We start from the raw sequence: 12,543 nt of genomic DNA on the forward strand, positions 1-12,543 counted from the left end.
GGGCACAGGAGGGTGAAACCAACAAAACAGTCCACAGAGGTGTGACAGTACTCCCCCCTCCTGGAAGCACTGACTCAGAAGGGCGCTCAGGCGGCACTGGCTCAGGAAGGAGCTCAGGCGGCGCTGGCACTGGAGGGGATCTTTTGGATGGGAGGAGGATTAGAATCCTCCACATCGACATAAAACTTGGAGTTACTTAGAGGAAGGACATAGTTAATAAAATCCGCTACGGGTCTACGGCAATCGTCAGGAGTCAAGGAACAAATCAACTGATCTTCTTTTAGTCCCGTCTGAAAGCACGCGTTAATCATAGAATCGCTCCAACTCACCAGATGTAATACACTCAGAAATTCCTCCACATACTGCTCCAAAGGCCTTCCCTCCTGCTGGATGTTCAAAAGGAATTCCTCAGCCCAGAACATTTTAGTTTTTTGGGTCCATTCTTGAGAGTAATTAACCAATAAAGACATAACAAGAAACAGAACAGGAAAGACCTAATAAGGGCACAGGAGGGCGAAACCAAAAAAACAGTCCACAGGGGTGTGACACAGCAAGTATATGCTACCTTATACTGTATGTCTCGCTGGATTGATTAGAATGTTACAGTTCAGTTATGTGAATCTACCTTCCCTACCATGTAGGAAATTATTTCTGATTGGATCTCTCTCCCAAAATCTTACCTCCCTAACATTTTTTGTCTCATTTTTATTCAAATAAATATGTAAAATATGTCAATATATTTTTTCTCCATAAGTTTTGTCATACATGACTGGGTTTTATTTAGTTATTGCCTGTGAAAAAATGTTGACAAAATTATTGTTTTCGGCAAAGCCTTGCTTCTGTTATACAATGTAGGAGAGCTGCTTAGGTGGAGTTAGTTTTGTTCCATTATTCCAAATAAATAGAATATGATCCCCAAATGAAGCGATTAAGAAAATGTAAACATTCACAGGCAATTTGTTTGTCAGACAAATTGACAAACAAATAAAATGAGATTTGCAAATAAAATACATATTCACAAATATCTTATGTCACACACACAACTTTGTCATTTATTTGAGAATTGTGTTTTAATATTTGTAGATCGCTGCATGCATTTGTGGATCACTTCCTGTACACTTGTGAATGGCTTTCTGTGCATTTGTAGATTTTGAAACATTCCTAGTGGAGCCCACCTATTTATGAATTTGCTAGCAGGTCTCGATGCTAGAATTTTTGTCAAAATTCTGTTTCAAAAAATCAATTAATATAATGCACCAAATTGACGCTGGAATAAATAAAGGACACAGAGTCTGAGATCACTGATGCTGTGATCCGAGCAATCAGTCCAGGTATGAGCCTGCATGATATGCTGGAGATTAAGACAGATTTAACCTTTTCCCACCTGTCCACAATTCTGAAAGGCCATTATAAGGAAGAAGGCTCAACCGACCTGTATCATAGACTGATAAATGTAACTCAAGAGAGCCGTAAGTCACCACAAAACTTCCTCTTTCGAGCTACTGAATTAAAAGAAAGACTGTTAGCTGCTGCTCGAGAGCCGGATGGAGAAGAATCAAACAGTCCAGATCTCAAACAGAAGAGATTCCTACATGCCCTGGGGGCAGGTCTGTCAAACAATCACATTAAATACCAACTTAAAGCTTACTTTGATGATCCTACAGTCACGGATGAAGTTCCCATCACAAAGATGAACAAAGCTGCAAGCCTAGAGTGGGAGTGCCAGCAAAAGTTCAAGATAAATGTCCACGTCAAAGAGACTAAAGTCACTAAGTGTTAGGCAGAATTACATCAAAGTCAAGACAGAATGGTTCATGCTGTCACAGGTAAAAAACAGTCCACGCACACACAAGTAAAAGCTTTGAAAACACCACAGGTCACACAAACAAGGCTCAGAGCTCTTAGGTCGTCAAGCAGCTGAAAGAGGAGATTGGAGAAATGAGGAAAGTGATGACAACTTACCGTTTCACACAGCACAGAGAAAGGAAGCGGGGATGCCGTGGGTGTCAGGAGCATGGTAGAGGTGACCAGTGTGGCCATTTTTTTAAATATGGGCAAAGTGGGCATCTTTCCAGAGGGTGGCAGGGACCACCTGCATGAAGAACAGAAAGAGGGCACTCAGCTAGTAGCATGGCAGTAACAGCTGACACAACATTGTCCGGGTGGTCAAAACAACAAAATGTGTGACAGCATGGGGACAGCATGGGATTGTAAGAAAGCAGAAGTGTTATTGAAGTTAGTGAGAAATCAGGATGATGGATGCAGTGATGGAGTAGCGAAAACAGGAAGGTCAGTAACAAAAATTCCAGCTAAACAGGCTATCGCTGTCATCAATGTCATCATGTGTTGCATCAAAACGGGCGATTTATTATCCGACCAAGCTGCCCTGTTTGTGCCAGACGAGTGTGCACGGTGGCCAGACGGATTCAAAGTGGAGGAAAACATTGTCCGGCTCCAGAGAGGGACTTGTTCGTGTATCTGCATTCCTGTGATTAATGATACTGCCCGTGACATTGACCCTTCCTCCAAGTGCAGATCTGGGCCACATACAGTGAGTAAAGGCCATCTACCCAGCTGAGGTGAAACCAGCAAGAACCCAGCAAGAGAGTGTATGTAAGACTACCACACACACCACTCAAAGCACGTCCCTCAAAGTAGTGTTGGGTTCAAGTCCGAGTCTTTAACCAGTTGAGTCCGAGATGAGTCTGAGTCCAAAATGTGCCGAGTCGGACTCAAGTCCGAGTCCCAAAGGGCAGAGTCCGAGTTGAGTCCGAGTCTAAGTAAACACTACTGTTTGTCAGTGTCTTAACATTGTTTTAACCCAAAGGGTTCCCAAACTCGGTCCTGGAGGGCCAGCGTCTTACAGAGTTTAACTCCAGCCCTAATTAGACACACCTCAACCAGCTAATCAACCCACTGGTAGGTGTGTTGAGGCAAGTTGGAGCTAAACCAAGGACCAGGACCAAGTTTGGGCACCCCTGTTTTTAACCTTTACAACTAGAAAAATGCAATGCCAATTGAAAAGCAAAAAGCAAAGAAAAGCAAACCTCTAGTGGATCTTGCCATTTTGATTTTTGATTTCACAACATCTCATAATTAGTGTCGTGGTCTGCTTAGCAAACTTAAAGTCATGTAACAGAAGTTATAGCTGACTTATGTCTTATGACACATTTCAGAGTGAAACAGGTTTTAGAATGTGATAAATTATAGGGCGGGACTTGACTTTATTCATTGATATAGTAAATGTATAAATTCAAGGGTGGGGGTAAAGGAGAAGGTATCTTGGTGAATGGGACCTTAAGAGCAGAAAATGCACCTCTTTATTTCTGATTGTGGCTGTGTGTGTTTTGGGTTTTGTATGACTTTTTTTTTCTTGGTGTATAAAGCCCTTCATATACTTTCCATAAGTCACAGCAAACTCACACCTGTTTTAATTTCGAATGCATTTATAGTTACATTAATTACAATAAATTACATTATATAAAGAAAAACTGATGATGTGCCATTGATTTATTACAAAATCATGCACCATCAAGGTGGTTTTGGACCCATTAAAACTATTGCTGCAAAGATGTTAGAAAAAATATTTTTCTTTGAAGCTGGAAACTGCCACCATGTTTAAAAAGTATAAAAAATGATAATTTTGATGCAAGTAAAACATTCTCAAGCTTACTGAAGGCAAGTAAACACTCTAAGTAGGCCTATTACAAACAAAAGGATAAATAAATATATTAATCAAAAATACAAATGAAATAATATTTTTTTAAAATAGAATCTTTATTTATATATATATAGATTTCTTTGGTAGGTCTATCTAAAGGCTATTACAGAAATAGACTACAACAGACATTTCTTAATAAATGTTAAATAAAACACTGCAAAATCTTCACTGTTTACATTAAAGACTGCCAAAATCTTCACTGTCGACTGTCTCTGGACTCGAATGGACGCCGAGTCAAGTCCAAGTAAAAATGAAGCCTGAGTTGTCTAAAAATTTTCTCAGACTCGAGTCTGAGTAGGAGTACCCCAACTCTACCTCAAAGACAGTAACATTACTCAATCTACAGAAAAAGCTGAGGTAATTTTAACAACTCATGGGAAATGTTTATGGGACCTTCCTGACTGTGTTGATAACCTAACACCCGAACAGCAACAGAAAGTAAAACAGCTTTTGAGGAAGGAAAGTGGTGCCTTTGCCCGCAATGACAGCAATGTAGGATGTATCCCCTCTCTCCAGTTAAAAATCCGCCTCCTTGATTCCACACCTGTGAAGCACACATACATGTCAGTTCCGAAGCCTCTGCACAAAGAGGTTAAATAATACCTGGAGGATCTGATAAATAAGGGGTGGATTCACTGATCTATAATAGAGAACTGGATTGCTCATGACGTCATAGAAGTGAAGCCACTGCGCTGCCATATTGATATTACCTAGTACTCGCAAACATTCTATTGACGCAAACGTCCTAAGCATGTAAACGGTTATTGTTTAATGTCGGGAATTCCCTCTGCTTATTAAAAAGTTACGTTCATATACATTACAGTAGCGAACATCATATGAACATGATAAACATCGGACGTTCACCATGTTTACAAATGACAAAATTCTCATTCTGAAAACTTTTTTTAGATTTATGCTTTGTATACATATAATTAGCCTTGTGCAGTTAATAATTGTTTATGCTGTTTTGTTATAGTGTTTTTATTCGTAACGTTACAGGCTAAATGCACGTTTCAACAATGATTTCGTTAACATCATTTTGAAGCAGGTAATGATTTTAACGTTTAATTCAGCCTACATAACATTCATGTTGAGATAAATGTTAATAATAAACGTTAATAATGCAAAAATGTTAAATATAACATTTTAAATATAGAAATATTAAATGATTTAAATAACTAAAAAGATAAAATGAAAATGAAACGTTAAAAATGAAACTAAAACTGTCAGCAGATGCCCTTAAGTCACTGATTTTATCACTGAATCATTTATTCAGGAATGAAGCGACTCTTTAGGAATGGGTAATTGAATCAATGACTCAGATTCGTTTAAAAACGCCCGTTCATTCATAAAGGGAACACAGCTGTGTTTGAATAGAGATGCGGCTTAGTAGTGACTTTGTTTCAGACTATTTTCCTTGACGAAACTGAGCAAAATCAGGTAGTGTTGTAGTCAGATAAATGTAATTTAAGGCACTTAATATAATAGAATTTGCGCGATCTTTAAGAGTTATAAATAGATGTTGCTCACTTAGGGACATTAAAATACGAACATCATAACTAGGAGAAACAACGCTGACTAATTACATTTGATATGGATTTAAAGACATCAAGCTTTATTTCCAAGATTTGAATTTCAATACAACACAGAGCAATATAACAGGCTAGTATTGTATTATTTATTGTATATTCGAATACATTTCAGATACTAATTCCAGATATATGTTCATGATTACTATTTCCTGCATAATTCCTTACGTTAAGAAATATATTTTGTGTTAGATCAGAACTGTGTTGTTAAGTGCGCAGACACACCCACCTGAACGATTTCAAAACATCCCTTATCCTGCTCGAAAGACGATAAATACTGCAGATAAGATTTTAAGTAAAAATTAATTTACATACACATATCATAAAAACTAGTCCTGTGTGACTGAGACGCTTAAAATCGGGTGATTTTGGGTCAGCGAGTTAGCTGTGAGTCAATGGTGCTCTCTGCCGGTAGGGAATAGTAAGATGGCGGATCGAACACTTCCGGTGGCTTCACTGCCTTACGGTAGTTTAGAACGCAATGAGCGATCCAGTCATATATATAGATCAGTGGGTGGATTACTAGATTGAAGTCAACATATACATGGACAGATGAGCATCGAAAGGTCCTCTCTGAGTTGATTAACTGCTTATCCAATCCACCCGTGCTGGGATATCCAGACCTAAATGAACCCTTTGTACTTCACTGTGACGCGTCACAGGAAGGCCTCGGCACAGTGCTGTATCAAAAGCAAAAAGGCAAGTTTAGTAGTAATAGCATATGGATCGAGTGCCCTAATCCCTCCCGAGAAAACTACCATCTTCATTCGGGAAGAGTTTTTGGCCATGAAGTGGGCCATATGTGAGAGGTTTCGAGATTATCTCTACCAAGCGCCATCATTTTCTGTGTACACAGATAATAACCCTCAACAATACTGCACAGAAACCTGTTGCTCCCATGTGATGTTAACAGGTAAGCTAAACGCCACCACGTACAGATGGGTAGCTGAACTTGCCGACTTGCCGACCATCAAATACCGTCCCGGAAAGTCGAATGGGGATGCTGACGGCCTCTCACTCATGCCGCTGTCAATGGAACAGTATCTGTAAACCTGCTCAGAAGAAGTGCACCCTAATGTCATGGTTAGCATAACTCAGTCAGTGATGATACAAAATGAAGAAAGAGGTCTGTGGTTGTGTCCACTGACCATTAAGCCAGTGCTGTCAGGAGAACAGGAGGAAGAGCTGCTCACATCAGTTGCAGAGATCCCAAAAGAAGTTCTGAGGACAGCCCAAGAAAACGACCCTGAAATCAGAGAAGTCTTGATGTGTCTCAAATCAAATCACAGCCCATAAACAGGAGTCAGGGCAAAGGGGCTCGGGGATTGATGAGGGAAAAAGCCAGACTATACTTGGATGAGCATGGTCTCTTGTTCCGTAAAACAGCAACCCGTCATCAGCTGATCCTGCCAAGAAAATATCATGAGTTTGTTTACAAGGAGTTACATCAAGACATGGGCCATTTAGGGGCAGAACGAGTGCTGAACCTGATCAGGGATTGATTTTTTTGTGGCCCACATGCAAAGGGAAGTGGAACACTATGTCACACGTGTTTGTAGTTTCCTGAGAAGTAAGCATCCAAACAGGGTGACCTGACCTCACCACCACTTATCCATTTAAGTTGGTCTCTACTGATTTTTTGCATTTTGAGAAGTGCAAAGGAGGTTATGAATACATTTCAGTTGTGATGGACCACTTTACATGGTTCGCTCAAGCATATGCGTGCAGAAACAAGAGCACTAAGACAGCTGCAGAGAAAGTGTTTAGAGACTTTGCTGAGGACTTTGCCTGCGACCTGAACGGAAGAGAGAAGAGTTACGTTAGTAGTCATAGTAGTTCACACATTGTTGTGTTGCACAGAGCTGTGGCAAGATTTGTAAAACTGCTGGCTGAATAAACAAAAGAACCCAAATACCAGTCACACATATACTTGAACTTTACTTAAGTATACTTAATAAAATAAACTTGAAGTATACTACTTTTTGGTAAAGGTGCCTGTAGTTAGTGCACTGTTAGTTGATTATGCATTTTGTAAGTCTAAAAAAAGAATGAAAACACACATCTGTCTTTAGGAATGCTTTATTAATGCAAAAAACACAGAAACTAAAACAGAGAAGCAGTCGGAAAAGAAGTGATCATAGGTTCTGGGCATTTTTTTCTAGCAGACGAAAGAGCTGTGAAAGGTTACAGGGCTACTTTTAATGCATAAAGTAGGGATTTAAGATGCAGGTCACAGCATAATCAGCTTTCCAAAAGTACTCTTGATAGTGAACTTATCTGAGTTATTGAATGCTAATTCAAGCCTCGGCATGTCTTTAACCAGAACACCATTTCTTGAGCTGAAAATATCAGCCAGAGGGGCAGACATTGGAGAAGGTTTGACTTCATTACACTGTGGGCCCTGCAGACTGGGTTCACATTTCACTTCATAGGTAAAAAAGAAGGTACCATGTGTAAAAACACAAGCATCAGTCACAACTCCACTTCTAAGATCAAAAGAGCATTTACCAAGGAATTTTGTGATCCAGAGAGAGTCTGCATCATATACTTCAAAAGTTAGTTTATTGGCCATTTTGATCTTAACAGGACCAAACGCAAATGTTTCTGGCCAACGTGGATTGTCATTATTATCAATGGTCTTAGTGCGCCTGGATGTTTTGTCATATTTAACTAATACAAAACCATCTGTTTGTGTAAATAAATCTGCATGCAGACCTTTAGCTCTGAGATGGTGGACTTTCAGGGTTGCAAGTCCTTTTTCAGCTGGACAGCAGTTAGACTTAATCATTTGACTACTTTCACAAACACAAGCACATCGGTCTCTTGCGTTGCACTTCCTGCCAATCTTGCAAGGTTCAGAGCAAACCTTCATGAGGGCATTTTGAATGATGTATCCTTCAACAGCTTTCTTCAGTCCTTTCCTTGCAGGGTGTTTAGTACTCAGTAAGAAATGGAGGGGTTTCAGAGAGTAATGCACAATGTCAGGGAGACTCTTCAATGACGTAAGCCAATTTTTAAGGGAATTTGGGTGTGATGAACCAGAAAAAAGCAGATCTTCTCCATTTATGTTTCCTCCAATAATATCTGTCTGACGCTCATTGAAAATGGAGCTGAACTTTTCCTTTGTGCCCATCTTTTTCTTCAGTTCTTTACAAAAATGTGCCTCTGCCTTCACAGTTGCTACACTGTATGAACCAGAGGCTTCAACGTCCAAACAGTCTTTCACCGCAGTGTCTGTAAGTCCACTCACTGCTGCCTGACAGGTTTTGATGGCTGTTATGGCTTTCATTTGTCCTCCTAACTTGACACTTGTGGTATAGTGAGTACCATATGTAGTGATCAGGTTGCGGTAGGCGTCTGGATCATAGGATGCAGGGAGTGATTTGATTACTTCAAGAAACTCTGCATGAAGAGGAGGCTTTGCAGTTACACTGTATCTATAAAGAAAAAGTAAATGTGTTTGAATTCAGTGTGATCAAAAAGGGAGAGATTTGTAATTGAAGTTCTCGTTTTTTTTTCATAGTCATTGTCTTTTTAACAGTATTAGTGAGGAGAAAACAACCCAGCTCTCTTACCTGTAAAAGTTGCATGCAATTTCATGCTTAGTGAAACTGTATTTATCTTCTTTTGATTTTGTCATTGCAAATTTTGCTTCCCTGGAATGAGTGCTTCCAACTGCAGCTCCAACAGCCTTCACATCTAAACCAACTTTCCAGCCGACTGAGAGTGCTGATGATGAATCATTGACCACTGCTTCACTTGATTCAAATGTCTGACTGGAGACTTTCATCGAACACTTTGGCAAGGTCCTCCAGAACACAACTGCAGCTGGTAGCTTCTGTTTTATTCCATTCATATAGTTATTTTTGCGAAACTTACAAGAGCCGTTTCCTAAATCCCATTTTTCCATGTCGATCACATAAGAACCTTTTCGCTCCATGGTCACAACATCAAATCCTTCTCCAGCAAGATTGTATCCTGGAACAAAAGGAGCATCCTCACACTCTTTTGATGTGCCTATATCATCCTCTCCAGAAATGGTCATTAGAAGCAATGCCCAGAAAACAACAAAATAAACCCACAACTCCCCCATGATCTACAGTAAGAGAAGAACATTTATGACAAAAAAATATTACTAGTGTAAAAAAATTAAAATAGCATTAACCAAAAATATAATAAGAACAATAACATAAAATTGTAACAATAACAATATAATCAACAATATTGTACCTGAAATGGCAAGCATTATACAAAGTGCTACAAGTATTTTTAAAACCAGTTGTTTCTTTACATTTATAATATGATTTATTTATTTATTTATTTATTTATTCATTCATTCATTTTTTGATGATTTTCCCTAAATTTAAGTTGATCAAAAATGAGTCATGAAATAAGTTATTTTTCTAACCTGCCTCCTTGTGTGATGGCTGTGTGATTGTGGTTGACAGGTTTGTGATACAAATTATATACTAGTTATGACGTGGCTATGACAGTTCTTCTGAGGTTTAACGTGTGAGCTATAGGTGCATTCAGTGATCAAAAGGGGCTTTTGCACCATGTCTTTGGAGTGTTAGAATCACAAGGTGAGTGTGAACACTACACAAAATTGTCTCCCTTCTTACTGCCCCAAATGAAAAATGAACACAATTAAACTGTACCACTTTTAGTAGGAGTAAATTCAGGTTAACTGGGACATCTTAATAGCAAAAAGTGTCACATTTGACCTGAATGCACCCTAAAATGAAATTATGATATTCAGATTCTTATTAGCATTTCTGTTAACATGTGTTTTGTTATTGCACAGTTAGTTTTTAGCATACTAACATAGGGTAGACTGCCTCAGAACCTAGTTAGCTTTAGATGTGACACCCACGGACCTTGGCTGAACAGGAAATCTGAGGTCTCAAATTGGCTCAGTGACGGATACAGGACACTTTGAATTTAGGCCAAAAATGAAACTGAAATAGAGGATGCTCGATCCTTTTATATGACTGATGTCTGGCATAATTTTGGTTTTTCAGGACTGTAAAAAAAAAAAAAACACTAACTTTGTATGAACAAACAAACAAACAAGCAAAAAAAAAAAAAAACAAACAATAAAAAAAACAGACATACACAGTGCTGAGCACTACAAACAAAACATCTATACAACATAGTTTTGCTGCTACGTGGTCTCAGTTAAGTGCAGGAAGCTCAGGAAACATCCACGTACATCAGAGTTTTCCACAAAGTGTAAAATGACTCGTCATCATAGCTGGACCTTGCTGTCGTCACTTTCAATGCATGTAACGTGGAGGTGGCAGGATGAGTTGTGACCTTATATTAAGTGTTTTTGCACACAGTGAGTATCTACAACTTCCTAACAACAAGCAAAAACACCATATACCTTGTTTATGTGTGTGCATGCTTTATATGTGGGGATGTGCACACAGAAAACTGCACGAGTACATGAGTACATGAACACATTCTCTTTTGCCTCTTCTTTTGCTTGAATGCAAATGAAATAATTTTGCGTGCAAATGATAAACTTTAACTCTATGATGGTTAAACTTACCAATTATATTATGTGAATAATATGTGAATTATATGCATGCCACACCATGAGGCTTGGTCCATACGGCAAATTAAAGAGTTCACACAAAAAAGAAAATTATGTAAATTATACTCACCCTCATGTCGTTCCACCCCGGGTGCGTTAGCCGGTTAGCCTGCCATTTGCGACTACTACTGTTTTCCTTTTATCTCTCGCTCTCGCTGATCGTTCGTTTTTATTCAGTAACCAAGAGTGCAATGCCGTGCTGTGCGTTAGCATTCCGTTTAGCCGTTTAGCCTGCCATTTGCGTTTCTTTTCTAGTTTCTACTACCATTTTCCTTTTTTCTCTCACTCCGTTGTTTTTCTCCACCTGCCCCTTCTCTTCACAAGTTCATCAAACAGTGGTGAATTAGAATTGTTCTACAATCATAGTGAGTAATGGCTTCTTCCCCTGTTATTACAATTTGCACCACCTGCTACATGTATAGCTTATCTATCTCTGTTGGCAGTAAGGGATATGCATGTGCAGGGAAAGGTTTCAGAACTAGAGACACGCATCCAAACTTTAATTGAGGATAGTAAGAATGTGAGGGCCTAAGATACGGCTTTGGATGTGACTAGCTCAGGGAGTCCTGCACATTGTGCGGTTCCAGTAACTTCGCCTATGCAGCAGGGCAACTGGGTGACTGTGAGACGACATAGTCGTGGGTCAAAACACCGCTCTTCTGTTCGGATCAGAACATCAAACAGGTTCTCCCCACTCAGTAACGCACCTACTGAGAAACCTGATGAAAGTGCTCTAGTTATTGGCGATTATATTGTACGGAACGTGAAAATAGACACCAGCCACCATAGTCCAATGTTTACCAGGAGCCAGAGCGCCTGACATCTTGGCAAATTTAAAAGTGCTGACTAATGCTAAGCGTAAATTCAGTAAGAGTGTTATTCACGTCGGCACAAACGATGTTCGACTTCGCCTATCGGAGATTACTAAAAATAATGTTAAAGAGGTATGTGAACTTGCAAGTATGATGTCAGACACTGTAATTTGCTCTGGTCCTCTCCTGTGTATTGTGGTGATGAGATACATCGCAGACTATTGTCACTAAATGGCTGGATGTCTAAGTGGTGCCCGCAGAACAACACAGGTTTCATAGACAATTGGACAAGTCTTTGGGGCAGACCTGACCTGTTGAAAAGAGATGGTCTTCATCCCTCCAGGGCTGGTGCTGCTCTTCTCTCTAGAAAAATGGCACATAGTCTTAGAGTTTGCACTTGACTAACTGGGGCCCAGGTCAAAAAGCACACAAACTGTCTGCTAGCCGCCTCACGTCACCAAAATCAGTTAATTTTCAGCACATAGAGACCCTTTCACCTAGGTATCATACTATAGAGACTGTGTCTTTTCCCTGAGATAGAAAATATATATATAAAAAAAAAAAAAAAAAAAAAAAACATCCACCAATTTAAGAGTAACAATCTAATTGATGTTCAACAAATAAAAAACATATATATAATACAGAGAAATAAGTGATAAAGCTTGGCTTCCCTTACCAAAAATAAATATACTTCAAGTTTATTTTATTTATTTAAGTTTATTTACATCACTGACAAGCTACGCCAAAATCGTTTTTGGCGTAGCTTGTCAGTGCTTTATGGCTCTGTGTATTACTTGCCGCTCCGGCTGAACGCACGTGATG

At 39.3% G+C, this 12,543-nt stretch overlaps 1 protein-coding gene across 1 annotated transcript; it reads right to left on the bottom strand.

Moving 5' to 3' along the window:
* Nucleotides 1-7,373: 7,373 nt before the first annotated feature.
* LOC127181713 (perforin-1-like) lies at nt 7,374-9,734 on the bottom strand. The gene is made up of 3 exons (XM_051136601.1): nt 9,719-9,734; nt 8,886-9,406; nt 7,374-8,747 (listed from the first exon to the last, which is right to left on the bottom strand). Exons 2-3 carry the CDS (start codon nt 9,401-9,403, stop codon nt 7,541-7,543), a joined length of 1,725 nt encoding a protein of 574 aa, XP_050992558.1. The 5' UTR covers nt 9,404-9,406; nt 9,719-9,734; the 3' UTR covers nt 7,374-7,540.
* Between the last annotated feature and the right edge of the window lie 2,809 nt (nt 9,735-12,543).

The sequence above is a fragment of the Labeo rohita genome, chromosome 19 (genome assembly GCF_022985175.1).
Source record: "Labeo rohita strain BAU-BD-2019 chromosome 19, IGBB_LRoh.1.0, whole genome shotgun sequence".
Classification (NCBI taxonomy): domain Eukaryota; kingdom Metazoa; phylum Chordata; class Actinopteri; order Cypriniformes; family Cyprinidae; genus Labeo; species Labeo rohita.